This window comes from Hypanus sabinus, unplaced genomic scaffold, assembly GCF_030144855.1.
Source record: "Hypanus sabinus isolate sHypSab1 unplaced genomic scaffold, sHypSab1.hap1 scaffold_1449, whole genome shotgun sequence".
Classification (NCBI taxonomy): domain Eukaryota; kingdom Metazoa; phylum Chordata; class Chondrichthyes; order Myliobatiformes; family Dasyatidae; genus Hypanus; species Hypanus sabinus.
In genome coordinates this window covers 1-19,212 of record NW_026779522.1, presented here as the reverse complement: position 1 = coordinate 19,212, position 19,212 = coordinate 1, and the positions used below count along the sequence as shown (strand labels likewise).

The 19,212-nt window shown below is 42.9% G+C and overlaps 1 protein-coding gene across 1 annotated transcript; it reads left to right on the top strand.

Moving 5' to 3' along the window:
• Positions 1–1,414: 1,414 nt before the first annotated feature.
• Positions 1,415–12,416, top strand: LOC132386977 (zinc finger protein 135-like). Its single transcript, XM_059959337.1, has 2 exons — positions 1,415–1,544; positions 10,001–12,416. The coding sequence occupies exon 2, from the start codon at positions 10,406–10,408 to the stop codon at positions 11,543–11,545; it is 1,140 nt and encodes a 379-aa protein (XP_059815320.1). The 5' UTR covers positions 1,415–1,544; positions 10,001–10,405; the 3' UTR covers positions 11,546–12,416.
• Positions 12,417–19,212: the final 6,796 nt, after the last annotated feature.

The window sequence follows — 19,212 nt, the reverse complement described above, 5'->3', positions numbered from 1 at the left end:
GTGGTTGTGACGTTGTTCAGGGCTCCGGACGAAGTTGGTTAAACTCCTTCTTCTCTGCTCTTTTCAATGTTTTGTGTCATTTTCACCTATTTTAAAGGACTTTGACTCACAGCTGGGTTGTTGCAATTTTTACGTACCAGCAGCAATAGATCACTAACGGAGTCTGGTTTCGATGTTAAAACCACTCTCTTCATTAGTATCTACTCCAAATCTAAAAGATTGAACGAAATAAACAGCAATTAACGGTGTTGTACGTATTCCAAACTATTGGGAAACAATGCTTAAAGTCTTAAGATGGTAAAGTGGAAAAGTTCAGTAATCCACGGAATAAGTGAGTGAGAGGAGAGATTTGTAAATCCACACGAAGATGTAGAGAGAAGGCAATTACGAAGAATTCCACACACATTCCACGCTGGATAAACGAAATAACAGTCGCAGTAGATCGTATCCGGCGATTAGTTGCGAAATCCACTTAGAAATATCACCAGGTGACAGTAACAGGAATATCGTCTTCAAGTGGTTACCACAGAACACCCCGATTCCGGGTAAGGGAAATCCACACATCTGGATGATACGAAGTGACAGTCACACATCCGTTGTGCACTGCATGCCGATGATCAACCCAATCTTTTGGGCATAGCAGTGACAAGCTGAAGTCTCTCTCACTATTTCTCTCTTCCTCTCCCTCTATCTCTCTCTCTCCCCTCCCTCTCCTCCCCCCTCTGTCTCTCTGTCTCTGCTGCAGCGCCTGTCTGACGTCACAGACCCGCCTCACTCTGGCACTTAAAGCGACACTCACAGTAAACGAACCTGCGGTCTCGTAACACAATGCACCTCTAAAGTCTGACAGCAGACTAGCGAGTGAATCTTCGATGGTGCAGAGTCGGAAACCAAAGAGTTGCCAGCCTAAGTCAGACTTTGCGGCTCCAGAGAGAGAATGGGTCTGGAGTTTACGAGGAAGAGGAGAGGGAAGAAACAGACCAACAGGATATGGCTACAAAAGGAAAATCAGAAAAATTTGGAAAGAAGATTGTTAGTTTCTGCAAAATACTGGTGGAAATCAAAAGATTAGGCAGCAATTGTGGAGAGGAATAAATAAACAACTTTTAGACCGAGCCTCTTCAGCATGCCTAGACTGTGGACTCCACTGCTTAGTTACTACCTGAACTGCAGAGCTCCTCCAGCATTTTGTGTGTGTGCGCGTCTCTGTATGTCCAGCCACTGCAGAATCTCTTGTGTTTTATATCCACATTTTACATTGGCATTAGATACACGTGGATATTGAATACATTGTTTATGTGAGCCGCTTCCTGCGTTAAAAAAGCTTCAGATTTTTTCTATATACCCGAAAAAAAATGAGATATGGACATTGAATCGGTGCTTCAAGAACTGTTTAATGGCACCGGTATTACCCAAAAGGCCCTGCCAGAATAATTCTTATCAGGCACTGAAGCGCTGATGAACTGCGCAGGCGTCAGGCTGACGACGTCCCCGAGTATCACGCATGCGCGCAGCACACGAGGCCTTGAAAATGTCGGTTGCAGGTAAGAGTGATTCTCCGTGTTTTTATCTTAAACACCGACTTCGGGATAATTCCTCTGAATTTCGGACACCGTGACCAGCAATCCCGGGACAGTCCTGCCCTCTTCCCTCTCTCTCAGCCCCACGATCCGTACACGGGCCCCGGGGAGCTCCCGGCTGATGAGGGAATGGGAACCGATGGATCTCTCAGACAGAGCTGAGCTCCAGCTATCTAAATGCAAGGATTAGGAACTCGGAGAAAGGGAACAAAATCTTTTACATCACCCATCTGTGGACACTCTCTGGAGGTCCAAGATTCGTATGTTACACGACTGCTGGACTAAGTGTGTAAATGTAGGAGTGGACTATGTTGAAAAATAGATGTGCTAGATTTTCTAAAATTGACTCCTTCTACCTTAGGCCACAACCTTATCTGTCATTCCTTATTTATTTATTTATTTATTTATTTATCTATCTATCTATCTATCTAGCTATCTATCTATCCATCTATCTATATTATATATATGGAAAAGCAGTATAACATTAGATGATCCAGCATAAGATGAAAGTTTAAACCTTAGCCTTTGTTTTAAATCAATACTTAGTCTTTTCTGTGATTAGAAAATCGGAATCTTGGTTAAATTACTGGACATAAAGTATGGTGAGGTGCAGTGCTAGCATTGTAGATTAGCAAATATTCTACTGTGGATTGGACTTCCAGAGCACAGTTATTGGATATCCACAGGACAGTACTGTCAAAGACTAAGATGGTACTTTCAAATAGAATTGGAAAGGAAATGAGAGGGAATTTTTGAGTGATGCAGAGCAAGAGAAAAGGATTGGAATTGAGAGGATAGTTCTGGTTGATGATCTCCTTTCATGCCAACAATAATTTTATAAAATTGTTCTGTGATTCTGTGTGAAGCTTTCCCTGGTCATTTGCCAGCTCTTCTTGTGATTCTGCTCCTAAATGTGAAGACGTGGAGAAGTGAGTTTAAAATTATGCCATTGAACTGGTTGTAAGAATGGACCACACCTATTGGTCCTCATTTGCTTTATTCGGAGCCTTGTCAATAGCATGAATAACTGAATAAACATCTCATTAGAATGGGGTAGATTAAATTGAATATATAGGATCTTTAAATTATACCCCTTCCCACTTATTATTTTCGCTGGAAAAGAGATGTTGAAATTCTAAGTAATCCTGACTAAAGTGTATTAATGTTTGAAAAAAAAAGCTCAAGGTCAAACAAGTGTGAAACATTTGTAGAGTATTTTATAGGAAGGGACATTAAAGACATTCATCATTCATGCTGATTTTTCCTCCCAGCACTGCCGCAAATACACAAACCACACCACCTCCCTTCAAATCTACTCCATGCTATGCCTGATGAACCAGCCAAGATTAGCAGTTCACCATCTGTGGGAAAAATTGAGTACAAATACCTAATAAGGTTGGGATGTGTACATTCGTCTCCCAATTTATGATGTAGGAGCATTGACATTATGCTGCTTTGTGTGTAAAATATACAATCCTCTTTGTTCAATTCTTTATTAGCTCGTGAACTTACAAGTTTGCTTCAGGGAGTTAAGCAATTTAATTTTAAACAACAGCATGAATTGACAAATGTTACCAATTTTAAATAGCAAAAAGTTTATAGTATTTTTTTCCTGGGAAAAAATAGAAGTGGGGAAAAAAAAGACTTTTGGTCTGAAGTTTGAATAGTGTTATCATGTGACTGCATTTTTCAAAAGAAAAGAACAAAGATTGTAGTTATCCAAATGCAGAAGGGTTAATCCTACGTTAAACTTGTGAATTAGGATTAAGAGATCCAAGATAATGTTAATTTAATGAAATAATTTAAATCCAATTAATGCTTTAAATCTACACTATATGTTCAAGAATGCATTTTAGGTAGCTCAACACCTCATGCAGGTCAGTCAGGTATCTCTGCTCCCTTTAAACTCGCACGTTTCTGTTTCCCAGATGCCTTTGAAACTTACTTTGACCTTATTTTCTGAGCTTCTTTTAAACTTGGAGGTTATGTGGAACACATCATTCTGTAATGTGATGTCTAAAAACAGTGATTTGGAAGTGAGGTATGATATATTAATATGAGAACATCTAATAATACAGAAAATCTGCTGGTCCGACACCCAAGACCCAACCATGGCAGGTTCACTAAGTTTTACTGTGGTTCGTCACATGTTTGGAGGGCTGTCGCCTGAAAGTAATGATCATTAATCACCATCAATGTTACATAGTTCACACTGAAAATAAAAGCACAAGGGAGAAATCGGCCTCTGCCGCACCTTTTTTTCAGAGTGCTCAGTGGTTCATTTGAAATCAGGTCCAGAATTTTTCTGCACTTCTGATGGGAAATCTGTTGGATGTGTTTCTGACAAACAAACACCCAAAAAATGTAATGAGTCAATGCACCAAGTGGATTGAACGCCAGCACTTTTGAACAGTGTGTTTCAGCCTATTCTGTTTCAATCTTTATGAAATGTGAAATAATATGAAAGGTCTAGAACTTGATTGAGGGCTAAAAGATTACGAGAGGCATAGACAGGGTGGATAGTCAGTACCCGTTTCCCAGGGCACCAACAGCAAACACCAGAGGGCATATGTATAAAATTAAGGGAGGGAAGTTCAGGGGAGACATCAGGGGTAAGTTTTTTTTTACACAGAGGGTTGTGAGTGACTGGAATGACTTGCCAGGGGTGATGGTGGAGGCTAAAACATTAGGGGTATTTAACAGCCTCTTGGACAGGCACATGGATGAAAGAAAAATGGAGGGTTACGGGGTAGTGTGGGTTTAGTTCTTTTTTTTAAGGTTTATATGGGTTGGCACAACATGGAGGGCTGAAGGGCCTGTACTGTGCTGTAGTGTTCTATTCTATGGCTCTAAAATCTTTTACATCACCAGTTGAGAAAATCATCTTTGATCTACCTCCAATCACAAAGAGGAAATCTGCAGGTGCTGGAAATCCAAGCTACACACACAAATTGCTGGAGGAATTCAGCATTAGTACTCTTTTCCATAGATGCTGCCTGGCCTGCTGAGTTCCTCCAGCATTTTGTGTCTGTTGCTTGTTCTACCTCCTCTCGGTCTGCATTTTTCTACCAGTGAGAACACGCTTCCACCAATTCTGTCTGGCTACGTAATGATATCAAACACCTTTGCCCCGGGCAACAAGTAGCTTTCACATCAGAAATGTGCCAGACTCCAGGGAGATGGACTACTGTCCTTAAAGGCAGTATTCCTTGGCATTACCATCACTGAGTTCTCCACTGTCAGTCACCTGGGTGAGACTTGAGGGGAAATACTTATGTACAATACCGTCTGTATTGTTGCTGTAGAATTTTCAAGTGGGAAGAAGTGGAGTGATATTTGGAAATCTGAAATTGAAAGCATCATTTAGCAAGAAAATCACAAATAGGTGGTTTGCAAAAGCTGTGGCGAGTAAATCCTTCATTAACCTGTTACATAGGTTGTGTGAGAGTGCAGATGAACTCGATCAAGACTCAACCAGAGGAGATTAAAGTTCTTACTGACAGTGATTTGCTCGCTGTTGAAATGAATACCTCTCTATATAAAATTCAGTTTGCACATGTTGTTGTCACTGGGTAAAAATTGTACAGTACAAGGTTTTTGCACACACTGGTCATTACAAATTAGAGGGGATATTGGTGGGAAGGCGGGGAGACCTCCAGTGTCCCTGACGTCCTCACGTATATCCAGCTGCACTTTAAGGAGTTGGAGCTGGAAATGGATGAATTCCGCATCATCCAAGCGTCAGAGGGTGTGATAGGTATGACGAGCAGAGAGGTGAGTTGTACCCAGGGTGCAGGACACAGGAAACTGGGTGAGAGTCAGGAAGGAGAATGTTAAATAGCCATCGCCGAGTACTCTTGTTGCTATCCCACACAACAACAGGTGGACACTTTAGAAACTGTTGGGGGGAATTACCTGGCAGAGGAAAGTCAAAGGGGTGATAGGGGATTTGTTAGTTAGTGGAACAGAACTAGAAAGGGATGAGTATCCTAGTGGCAAGGCTTGCTGGTGCTCCCCTGTGGGGTGGGTGGTTAAACTAAAGTTGCAGGGAGGATCGGAGCCAGAATGACAGAACAGAGAGTGGAGAGGTTGAATTGAATCGAATTGACTTTATTACTTACATTCTTCATACATGAGTTGTAGAAATCTTTATGTTATGTCTCTGTCTAAATGTGCAATGTTAAATTTTTTAATAGTTTATAATAAATAGTATGTACAACAGGACAGTCAGGATAAATAAAAGTACAATTGTATCAGCATGAATTAATCAATCAGAGGGCCTGGTGGAAGAAGCTGTCCCACAATCTGTTGGTTCTGGCTTTCAGGCTGTGGTACCATTTCCCAGATGGTAGCAGCTGTAACAGTTTGTGGTTGGGGTGGCTCTGGTCCCCAATGATCCTTTTTACACAGTGGTCCTTTTTACACACCTGTTTTTGTCAATGTGCTGAATAGTGAGAAGTTCACATCTACATATGCGCTGGGCTGTCCGCACCACTCTCTGCAGGGTCCTGCAACTGAGTGAAGTACAGCACCCATACCAGGCAGTGATGCAGCCAGTCAGGATGCTCTCAATTGTGCCCCTGTGGAAAGTTGTTAGTATTTGGGGCCCCGTCCCACACTTCCTGAACCGCCTGCGGTGAAAGTGGTGCTGTTGTGCCTTTTTCACCACACAGCCAGTATGTACAGACCAGGTGAGATCCTCGGTGTTGTGTGTGCCAGGGAACTTAAAGCTGTTCACCCTCTCAACCCCAGATCCTGGGTCAGCCTGTCTCCATTTCTCCTGTAGTCTGCAGCCAGCTACTTTGTTTCAGTGACATTGAGGGCAAGGTTGTTTTTTTGACAGCAAACAGATGTCATTCAGACCTCAGGACATGAAATTATGATATTGTAGCCATTACTTGGACTTGCTTGCGCTCAACAGTCTGAGGGATTTCAAGGAACAAATCTGTAGAGAGATTGCGGACTATGCCAAGAAACAAAGGTTGATAAAGTGAGTGATTTTAACTTTCCATTTATTGACTGGAATCCTAGGCTGTAAAAAGACTAGATGGGGTAGAGCTTATCAAATCTACCTTAATCAGTATGTAAAATTCCTGATGTAGAAGTGTGCAATAAGCTATTGGGAAGTGATCTAGGGCGAGTGACAGAAATTAGTGTATGGGAACACTTTGTATCTACTGATCATGAGATTCCAAGTAAATACAGAAAAGCAGAGGCCTGGACCTCTCTTGAGATTCTAAATTGGAGAAAGGCCAATTTTTATGATATTTACAAGGATTTGACAAGTGTGGATTGGGACAGGATGTTTTTTAGCAAAGGAGAACTTGGTAAGTGGGAGTTCTTCAGAAGTGAAATTTTAAGGGTGTAGAGTTTGTATGTGTCTGACAAAATAAAAGTTGAATGGTAACTAGTGCAGGGAATCTTGGTTTTCAAGAGATATTGAGGCCCTGGATATCTCGTTCCTCTAAATGCCGTGGACTGTTGGGTGCAACCAAAACTCATTAATGACAACCATTTCATAATTCCACTCCTGAACTCATCTGACTTTCCTTTAGTTGTCTTCTTTTGGATTCTAAAAGCTTCCTAATGGTCTTTTGCTCTTTTGTTTGCCCTCTCCTCTGCTTTTATGTTGGTTTTGGTTTCTCATTTAATCCACGGTTGTGCCCTGCTGTCATTCCAATGCTTCCACGTCTTTGGGATGTATCGATTACTCAGCTCTCGAATTGCTCCCAGAAACTCCAGCCATTGCTGCTCCATTGTCACTCCTACCTTTTCCCTTCCAAACAAGTTTGGCCAGCTTCTCTGTCACAGAAACATGGAGAAGTTCAGTACAGAAACAGGCTATTTGGCCCATCTAGTCAATGCCAAAAACATTTAATCTCTCTAATGCAACTACCTGCACCGGGATCATCACGCTCCGTACCCCTACCATCCAGGTACCTGTCAAACTTCTCTTAATGGTGAAATCGAGCTCATATTCTCCACTAGTGCTGACATCTCATTCTGCACTCTCACGACCATTTCAGCAAAGAACTTTTCCAAATGTTCCCGTTAAATTTTCACCTTCCCCACTTACCCATGACCTCTGGTTGTCGTCCCACCCAACCTCAGTGGAAAAAGCTGTTTGTATTTACCCTATCTATACCCTCATAATTTTGTTTACTTCTAACAAATCCTCAGAGCAATGTATAATTTCCTTGCTAATGTCTAGAGCCTTTTTTAGGTGTATAAGATGATGAGGGGCAGTGAGTGTGTGGATAGCCAGAGGATTTTTTTCCCAGCGTTAAGATGGCTAACAGGATGGGGCATAGTTTTAAGGTGCTTGGAAATATATGCGGAGGGGATGTCAGGGGTAGGTTTTTTACACAGAGAGTTTTGGATGTGTCAAATGCACTGCCAGCAGCGGTTGTCGAGGCGGATACAACAGGGACTTTTAACACTCTCTCAGATAGTTACATGGAGCTCAGAAAAATAGAGTACTATGTGCTAGGGAAACCCCAGTCAGTTTCTAGAGTAAGTTACATAGTCGGCACAGCACTGTGGGCCAAAGGGTCTGTAATGTGCTATAGATTTCTATGATTCTATGAAATTCAAGGGAAATCTCCAAACCCACGGAGTGGTGACTAGTAGTGAATAGTGGGAAAGTTACTGGAACGTATGTGCAAGAACCGGAAATATAAGTATTTGGATAGATGTGGACTGATTAAGGATAGACAGCATGGCTTTGTGCATGGTAGGTCATGTCTAACCAGTCTTACAGAGTCTCTTGAGGAAGTTATCAGGAAAGTGGTTGAAGACAAGGCAGTGGATGTTGTCTACATGGACGTTAGCAAGGCACTTGACACAGTCTCATATGGGAGGTTGGTCAAGAAGGTTCAGTCACTCAGCATTCTAGATGAGATAGTAAATTGGATGAGACACTGTCTTTGGCAGAAGCCAGAGTGTGGTAGCAGATGGTTGCCTCTCTGACTGGAGGCCTGTGACTGGTGGTTGCCACAGGGATCAGTGCTAGATCTGTTGTGGTTTGTCATCTATATCAGTAATCTGGATGATAGTGTGGTTAACTGGATTAGCAGATTTATGACCACCAAGACTGGTGGTGTAGTGGACAGCGAGGAAGACTATCATGGCTTGCAGTGCAATCTGGACCCCCTGGGAAAATGGTTTGAGAAATGGAAAATGGAATTTAATTCAGACCAGTGTGAGCTGTTGCACTTTGGTCTGACCTACCAAGGGAGGTCTTTCACAGTGACTGGTCGGGCACGGAGGAGTGTTGTAGAAGAAAGGGACCTGGGAATACAAGTCCTTAATTCACTGAAAGTGGTATCACAGTTAGATAGTGACGGAAAGAAAGATTTTAGCCCATTGGCTTTCGTGAACCAAATCCTGACAATAGATGGATATTATGTTGACTTGTAAAAGAGGCCTAATTTGGAGTATTGTGTGATGTTTTGGTCACCTACTGACAGGAAAGATTTAAAAGAGATTCAAAGATTTCAGAGAAAATTCACAAGGCTGTTGTCAAGTTTGGAGGACTTGGGTTATAAGGAAAGATTGAACAGGTCAGGACTTTATTCTTTGGAATGTAGAAGATTGAGGTGAGATTTGATTGTGGTAGAGGGGCATAGATAGTGTAAATGCAAGCTGGCTTTCTCCACTGAGATTGGGTAGGACTTCAACCAGTGGCCAGGGGTTAAGGGTGAAAGGTGAAATGTTAAGGGGAACATGAGGGGAAACTTCTGCACACAGATGGTCATCTAGGTTTGGAATGAGCAGCCAGCACAAGTGGTGCACGCGAGCTCGATTTCAACATTTAGGAAGTTTGTGTAGGTACCTGGATTGTAGGAGTGTGGGAGGGGCAATTTAAATAGTTCAGCACAAGACCAGATGGCCCAAAGGACCTGTTTCTGTGTTGTACTTTTCTACAAGAACTTGAAATATTACAAAAATTCACTCTAACCCCTTTTACCAGCTGTGCCGACCAACCAGTCATCTCAGCAGGAATTTTTTTATATGGTGTTAAAGCTGTAGCACTTTAAGTTAATAATACATAAAAGAATTCCCAGATGCACATCCACAAAGACAATTTGCGTGAGACTGTTTCAGTTACTGTGGGGCCAGGCACCCATACAGCTCAGCAGGAACAGGGAATAATACCAATGGAGAGAGTCAAACTGAGCCAGTTCACAGATTAGAGTCGGCAGAAATGCCCCCTTCTTATAGAGACAGGAAGAGCATCGGAGAGTTTGATGGTCTTCCAGATACCAGCACTCTGCCCAGTCAGGAGGTGATTTCTCTCTCCAACTTGGGTTGAACCTCACTGTAACAGTGTGATACCAGATCAAACCTTGGCAACTCAAGTAATCTCATCGGAAATGTTGTCCTAAACCCATTGATGGATTTTGTAAATCTTTTCACAGGTTAAAAACGAGAAGGAATTTGTCGCCGGGGATCTCAAACAGAAAACGCCAGTTTTGCTGTCTCTGTCTGGATATTTAAGAAGTGGAGCGAGGGATTCAATCGACTATCCTTCCTGCTCAGACTGTGGAGAGGGATTCAATTGATCATTTGACCAAATAGCAAGCCAGTCATCTTACACAGGAGAAAGGCTGTTCACCTTCTCAGACAGTGGGAATAGATTCACTCAATTATCACAATTGAAGGTACATCAGCAAGTTCACACTGGGCAAGGCCATTCATCTGTTCTGTGTGTGAGAAAGGATTCAGTTGGACCTGTGGACACACCAGTCAGTTCACACCACACCTGGTAGAGGCTGGTGATCTGCTGAATTTCTGGGAAAAGATTCACTCAGTCATTTGACCTTATGGCTCACCAGCGAGTTCACACTGGGGAGAAGCCATTCACCTGTTCAGTCTGTGGAAAGGGATTCACTCAGTCATCCAACCTACGGAGTCCCCAGCGAGTTCACACTGGGGAGAGGCCATTCACCTGTTCAGAATGTGAGAAGAGATTCACTCAGTCATCCAACCTACGGAGTCCCCAGCGAGTTCACACTGGAGAGAGGCGCTTCACCTGCTCAGTCTGTGGGAAGAGATTCACTCAGGCATCCAACCTACGGAGACATCAGCGAGTTCACACTGGGGAGAGGCCGTTCACCTGTTCAGTCTGTGGGAAGAGATTCACTCGGTCATCCAACCTACTGGTACATCAGCGAGTTCACACTGGGGAGAAGCCATTCACCTGCTCAGAATGTGGGAAAGGATTCAGTGAGTTATCCAACCTACTGGTACATCAGCGAGTTCACTCTGGGGAGAAGCCATTCACCTGCTCAGTCTGTGCGAAGGGATTCACTCGGTCATCCCAACTACAGAATCATCAGCGAGTTCACACTGGGGAGAAGCCATTCACATGCTCAGAATGTGGTAAAGGATTCAGTGAGTTATCCAACCTACTGGTACATCAGCGAGTTCACACTGGGGAGAAGCCATTCACCTGCTCAGAATGTGGGAAAGGATTCAGTGCTTTATCCAGCCAACTGAGACATCAGCGAGTTCACACTGGGCAGAAACCGTTCACCTGTTCAGAATGCGGGAAGAGATTCACTCAGTCATCCCACCTGCAGAGTCATCTGCCAGTTCACACTGGAGAGAAGCCATTCCCCTGCTCAGAATGTGGGAAGAGGTTCAGTCACTCACGCTCCCTGCAGAGACACCAGTCAGTTCACACTGGGGAGAAGCCGTTCATCTGCTTAGTCTGTGGGAAGAGATTCACTGAGTCATCCAGATTACTGGTACATCAGCGAGTTCACACTGGGGAGAAGCCGTTCATCTGCTTAGTCTGTGGGAAGAGATTCAATAACTCATCCAGATTGCTGGAACATCAGCGAGTTCACACTGGAGAGAGGCCATTCACCTGCTCAGAATGTGGGAAGAGATTCACTCACTCTTCCACACTACAGAGACATCAGCGAGTTCACACTGGAGAGGAGCCATTTACCTGCTGAGAATGTGGGATAGGATTCACTCAGTCATTCCAACTACTGGCACACCAGTCAGTTGTTATGAATCCCTAGGTTTTGTTTGCTGTGGACTGTCATTTTAAGAGAGAGAGATTAGGAAGTTTAATCAGTCTGACTTGCAGCTTGTTTACATCACTCACAGCTTGTTTAGTTTTAACTGAGGACACAGACACTCAGAGTCAGACGGAGATGAAGGAGGAAAAATGGAAAGATCGATACAAGGGAAATAGGTGCCAAGGGTCACTGTTTGGAATTTTCCTATGCCCGCAAGTATGGGTTAATTATCGATTCATCATACATCGTCTGTGTGGTTGTCACCTCGTTTGATCCATAGGAGTGGATCTGATTTGGGGTATCATGTGAAGACCACCGATGTGTTAACCCTTGCCTGGGTGTGGTGTGGTAATTCACTTGAAGACGATACGCTTTGTGACAAGTCACTTTGGGTGATAATTATTATGTGGATTTGGAAGGATGACAGATAATATCTACAGTGACTGTTCTCTTGTTTTACCACCATGGAACCTGTGGAATTCGACATAATTGCCTTCTCTCGACATTTACCCTGGATTACATATATCTCTCTCATCACCTATTCTGTGGTTGAACTGAACTTTCATACTTTACCATCTCAAGACTCCAAGCCTTGTTCCCCCCAAGCTCAATAGTTTTGGATTTATATTTACACACATATATACACAGAACACTGTTAACTTTTGTTTATCTTGCTTAAGTTACTATATTATAAGTCGATTCTAATAAAGATAGTTTTAAGATCAAAAACAGACTCCTGGTGTAGTCTCCACGAGGAAATCTGCAGATGCTTGGAAGTCAAACACACACAAAATGCTGGTGGAGCACAGCAGGCCAGGGAGCATCTATAAGGAGAAGCACTGTCAACGTTTCAGGCCGAGACCCTTTGTCAGGCAGTCTCAGGCAGTCCTGATGAAGGGTCTCGGCCTGAAACGTCGACTATGCTTCTCCTTATAGATGCTGCCTGGCCTGCTGTGTTCCACCAGTATTTTGTGTGTGTTGTTCCAGGTGTAGTCTATTGGTGCTGATTCGTTTCTAAAGCTTTACGATTCATAACAAAATTGGGGCCTGCATCTGGGATATGAACAGCTATGGGGGCGTAGTCATTAATTATCGATTTCATTGGGGAAGTCCCTTTTGATATATTTGTGTGTAGAAAATCAGCAGCGGATGCTGATTATTGTTTGGAAGCGGGAACCTCTGAGGCATTAGAGGATGGCAGACGGATTGAGTTGTTGAGTCTTGCTAGAAGGTTAAAACTTGCTATGTTGAAATTGACAATGAGGAGGGAACAGATGCAGAGGGTAATAGCTGAACATTATGTATTTGAGGGTGTGTTTAAAGTGGAGGAGTTGGACGTGTTTCCTGGAAGTAAACCTAGTGAGCTTGAGCTCCAGGACAAGTTAGAAAAATTAAAGATGGAGGCTCCGGAAAGGCAGAGGCAATTTGAGGCTAGAGAGGCAGAAAATCAGAGAGGAGGCAGAAAAACAGAAGGAGGAAGCAGAAAGACAGAGGCTATTCGAGCTGGAAAAGATACAGTGGTTTCAGCAAAGGGGTCTAGCGTTAGACTCTGGTGATAAGTTTGAGGCTAGTCAGGAAATTAAATTGGTACCTCCATTTGATCAGAAAGAGGTTGATAAATACTTCCAGCATTTTGAGAAGGTTGCTTAGAATTTAAAGTGGCCAAAAGAGGGTTGGTTCTCTTACAAAGGGGGAGGCTTAGCAAGCCTATTCTGCTTTGACAGTTGATGAAGCAGCTGATTGTAACATAGTGAAACAGGCTGTGCTCAAAGCTTACGAGTTGGTCCCAGAATCATACAGGCAAAAGTTTTGAAATTTGTGGAAATCTGTGAACCGGACATATGTAATTTGCTTATGAGAAGTCTGTGTGTTTTGATCGCTGGTGCACATATATGATGATGATGATAAGTATATGATGATTTTAATAGCTTGAAAGAGTTAGTTTTAATTGAAGAATTCAAAAGGTGTGCTCCTGACGACATAAAGACATATTTAGATGAAAAGGATACTGCCACTTTGCAGGAGTCTGATAGAATAGCAGATGAGTTTGCTTTTACTCATAAGGTTAAGATTATCCCAAATAAGAGCTTCCAAAAGAGTGCCAGAGATCACCAGGGTAAACCAGAAATTACAGCTGGGACTAGTGACAAGAGTAAGGATGAAGGGAAGCAGTTGAAAGAGAAATATTCTGGTCTTGCTTGTTACTATTGTAAGAAAGCTGGTCATGTGATGGCTAATTATTCTATCCTGAATAAGAAAAATGAAAAGAAGCCAGTCCCAAATGCCGGTGTTCAGTTTGTTGGCGCACCTATAAACCCACAGGGTTCTGAACATTCTGTTGAGGCTCAGTTATGGACTGAGAACTCTGACTGAATTAAAAAGGCTTTTGATCATTTTATGTCAAATGGGTTTGTATTAGTAAAGGAAGGGTCAACCCAACTACCAAAAATTCTTCGAGTTACTGGGGATTCTCAGTCACTTATATTAGACAGCATTCTAAAGTTTGGTGATGAGACGAACACTGATGAAGTAAATCTTATTAAAGGCTTTGGGGGTAGCATGGTTTCTGTGCCATTGTACAAGGTAAATTTACTGTCAGGGTTGCTTTTGGGACCTGTTAAAATTGGATTATACTCCATTTTACCATTGGAAGATGTTAGTTTGCTGTTAGGGAATGACCTAAAATTGTTCCTGCAGCGCTGTTGACAACTAAGACAACCGCTGACGACCCACAGATGGATTTTAACATTTATCCTTCCTGCGCAGGAACTCAAAGTATGCCGACGCAGACGAATCTGTGCAGCATGATTCTGATACCCATGATAGCCAAAATCGGGATTCAGGTTATGATGACTTGTCAGGGAATTTCTGCCTTCATTGTTTCAACAGGATTCAGTCGTAAGTCTGATGAGAAAGATTTATCCCTGTCTGGGAAGGAGTTTATAGCAGAACAGAACCGAGACCCTGAGATTGAAGCTTTAAAAGAAACAGCCCTCTCAGATGATGAGATTAAGAATGTGCCAGTAGGGTATTATCTCATGATGAAGTGTTAATGAGGAAGTGGAGGCCACCTGCTGTACCAGCGAGTGAGGAATGGGAAATTGTTCACCAAGTTGTAGTTCCTAAAGTTATATGGCTGAAATTTTAACTTTGGCCCACAGTATGCCATTAGGTCGACATTTTGGAGTGAATAAAACTGTAAACAGTTATGTAATAATTCTACTGGCCTAATTTGAGGAAAGATGTTGTGACCTTTTGCAGAAGCTGTCGCACTTGTCAAGTTGTGGGTAAACCGAATCAGGTCACCCCAGTGGCCCCACTCTGCCCTATAACTGCATTCGGTGAACCCTTTTAAAAATTTATAGTGAGGGGAACTTTGTCCTTGTTAAAGGAACAGTGGATTGATGGGGATGTACATGTTAACTTGTTAGACTCTGTTTAGAAGTTCAAGAATAAATTACACCAAGTCTGTAGTTTAGTGAGACAAAACTTAAAGATCTCTCAAAACAAAATGAAATGTTGGTTTGATAAGTGGGCTTGAGAAAGAAAATACCAGATGGGAGATAAGGTGCTTGAAATAGTCTCTTAAATTAATGATCTGAATAATGCTATTAAAACACCCGACCAACGTAAACTAACACAGGTGGTACACATAAATATAATAAAGCCATATTTTGACAAGCAGGCACCGTCTGTGAGTGTTGTTGTCAAAACATATTGAGAATGAAACAATCGACTCGTCTGAGAATTTTCACAAGCCAAACATGGTCCCAGTTAGGCTAATGAACTCGGTTGTTCCAGAAAACATTGCTAACGAGTTGGCTCATCTGCAGCCAAAGCAACAACAACAGCTGAAGGAAGTAATCCTGATGTTTAAAGATTTATTTCACGATGTTCCCAAGCAAACCACAGTCGCAGTACATGATGTAGATATTGGTCAAGCCAAACCGATTAAACAACACCCATATTGCATGAACGTCGAAAAGTGTAAATTGGCTGAGCAAGGAATTGAATATATGATGAAAATGGTATTATTAGTCCTTTGGCATCAGATTGGAGCTCACCCTGCGTTATTGTGCCTTAACCTGATGGTGGTGTTAGATTTTGCACTGATTATGGGAAGGTAAATGCAGTAACAAAAACAGAATCCTCTCCTATCCCTAGGGAGGATGATTGCATCAATAAGTCTGGAAAAGCTAAATTTCTTACAAAGATTGATCTGTTGAAAGGGTATTGGTGTGATCCATTGACGGACAGAGGTAGAGAAATTTCTGCATTTGTGACACCTTCTGGGTTGTATGAACACAATGTTTTCTCTTTTGGAAGGAAAAATGGTCCAGGATCATTCCAGAGAATGATTGATTCTGTAATTCCAGGGTTAGAACACACAGATGCCTATATTGATGACTTAGCCACAGGGAGTGACACTTGGGAAAAGCATATCACTGCAGTAGAGAAGCCGTTTGACAAGCTTTCTCAGGACGACCTTACAGTTAGCTAAGAGTGAATTTGGCCATGCCACTGTGACCTGTCTTGGCTATGTTGTTGGTCAAAGCAAGTTGGCTCCTGTTCGGGCAAAAGTCCAGGCAATTTCTCAAGTTCCGATTCTGACTGATAAGAAGGCTCTTAGAAGGTTTCTGGGAATGGATGGATATTTTCGTAAGAACTTTGCTGCTATCGCTCTTTCTCTGACCAATCTCCTGAAGAAGCGTGAAAAGTATATTTGGACCGAACCTTGTCGGGAGGCATTTGATCGATTGAAAGTTATTATTTGAGGTTAGGCCAATCAATGTAGTGCTGTCAGCCAATTTCATTAGCAGGTTGGAGCTGTGGGTGGCAACACAAGTCATGGGTGCACAGAGAGTAAAGGAGAGGGCCAAAGAGACAACCCTGTGGGTTATGTGTGCTGAGGGTCAGAGAGACAGAGAAGATGGAGCCCACTCTTACCACCTGCCGGCGATCTGACAGGAAGTCCAGGATCCAGCGACACAAGGCAGGGTGAAGGTCTCTGAGCTTCTTGTCGATACTTCACGCCTTTGTATGGCTACTGCTCTGCCCATGACTGCAAGGAACTGCAGAGAACTTTGGAGAGCAGTGAACATCAGAGAAACAAGCCCCCACTCCTTGGACTCTTCCTACACTTCCCCTTCCTCAGGAAAGCAGGGCATGTACACAAAGAACCTCATAATCTGTACATTCTTCCTGCAAACCCGCTCCCCCATCGGGGAAGAGATACAAAAGCCTTAAAGCGCGAACCACCCGGCTCAAGGAAGCCTTAAAGCGAACCACCCGGCTCAAGGACGGCTTCCTGTCTGCAGTTATAAGCCAAATGAATGATAAAATGGACTCGACCTCACAATGTAACTCGACGTGACCCTGCACCATATGTCTATCTGCACTGCACTTTCTCTGCAGCCATAATGTTTGTTACAGTTATCGTTTTATCGTATATCAGCTCGATGTACCGTTGTAATGTATCGATCTGTGTGGATGGTAAGTCAGGGAAGATTTTCACTGTCGTTCAGTACATGATGATAATAAACAAATTCCCCATTTTAAGTGTGTGCAAATATTAGACAGACTGAGCTTTTGCTCTGGAACCACAGAAGGAAACTGAACTGTTGTCTTTCTGAGGAACGCAAATAAATAGAAAAGGCTTTAATCTCTCATTACGATCTGCGGTAACTGGGATCAGGTGACCGGTGGTGGGTCTCCCGTATCAATATCAGAATCAAGTTTAATAGCACCGGCATATGTCATGAAATTCGTTCAGAAGTAGAACCTAATTTTTGAGCATAGATTTTAACAATTGTGATTTAATATAAGAATATAACTATCACATTGTTAAATTATATAGATAGTACAAAATGAAAAAAAGATGTAATAAACTATTTTAATTGTGTGGAACTATTTGACTGACTGGGTTGTTGCTTTGGAAGTAGTGGAGTGAAGCTTAACTGAACTGCACACATTTATGAGAAGCTCAGATAATTATAAAAAGCTAAATTCTCACTTAAGTGGGTCAGACACCCAGAAACATCGGCAGCACTTCAGCAGGTAAAAACAGTGGAATGAAACATGCTGAAAATATTGCCGAAAAAAAAACCATATTGTCCACCACAACGAGAGGACGTGACAGATCCGGATCTCACTGCCTTGTCTGAACGGGGAAAGATGAAGCTCCACGTATAGGTAGAGCAGTGACCCGCAGATGCTGCAGATCTGCAGAGAAACGTGAACAGGAAACGGGATCACATGGCCGCTTTGGTCTCTCACCCCCAGACAGATGTCCGTTTACCCACTACTCTGTGGAAAGACGCAAACGCCGCTCACATCTCCACTCACCTTAACTGGATTAGACATTTCAACCCCCAGGAAAAATATATCGTCTGTCCACTCTGTCTATTCCTCTCGTAATCTTATAAACGTCCATCCAGTCTCACCCCAGCCTGCGCCGCTCTGGAGAAAACAACACAAGTTTGTCCAGCCTCTCGTTATAGCTCATGCCCTCTAATCCAGGCAGGGTCCTGGTAAACCTCTTCCCCGCCCTGTCCAAAGCCCCAACATCCTTCCGAGAATGGGGGCGACCAGAACTGTATGAAACACTCCAGATGTGGGCTAACTAGTTTTATAAAATTGTGTTACAAACTGTAGCGTTTTAGAAACAAACCAGTAGCAATAGAGTTCACACTGGAGTCTGGTTTTGATGTTAAAACCATTATCTTTAGTAGTATCGACTGATAATATAGTAACTTAACGAAATAAAGGAAAGTTAACAGTGTAATGTGTATATATGTGCAAGTATAACTCCCAGACTATCGAGCCTGAGGGAACAAAGCTCAGAGTCTTGAGATGTTAAAGTAGGAAAGTTCAGTAATACACGGAATAAGTTATGGGAGAAAGATATTTGTAATCCAGGGTGAAACGTAGAGAAACGGCCGTTACTTCAAAATAACCGCCGTCGATGTTCTTATCCGTTGAATCCGTCCACATACGAGTTATCAGCGAAAGTGACCTGTCACAGGAATACCGTCTTCCAGGGGTTACCAAACAACATACCCAGGCAAGGGTTAACACAAGATATTCCACAATCCACTCCTATGGATTATAGGAAGTGACAGCCACACACATTCGTTGTGGTTCCGTGTAGCGATGATCAACCCACTCTTGTGGGCATAAGAGAGTTCCAAGCATCTGCTGCGACTAACTGAAGCGATCAGCTTTTCCAGTCTCTCTCTCTCTCTTTAGACTGGCCGACTGCCTGTCTGCAGATCGCTCTCTCTCTCTCTCATGGTTCAGTCCTCAGTCAGCGCTGTCAGCGTGTGACATGACGTCATAGTCCCGCCTCCTCACGCCGGCGCTCTTAAAGAAACAGTCACAGTACGACCGCAGGCTCGGAACAGCCGCAACACAACTTCCCGACTTTTGAACTCAGTGCTTCAACTAATAAAGACAACCATGCCATTTGCCTTCTTAACCACCCGATCAATCTGTGCAGTCTCTTTCAGGGAGCAATGAACTTGGAGTCTAAGATCCCCCTGATCATCAACACTGTTCAGGGTTTTGCATTTAACAGGGTACTGTCTCATACATTCGAC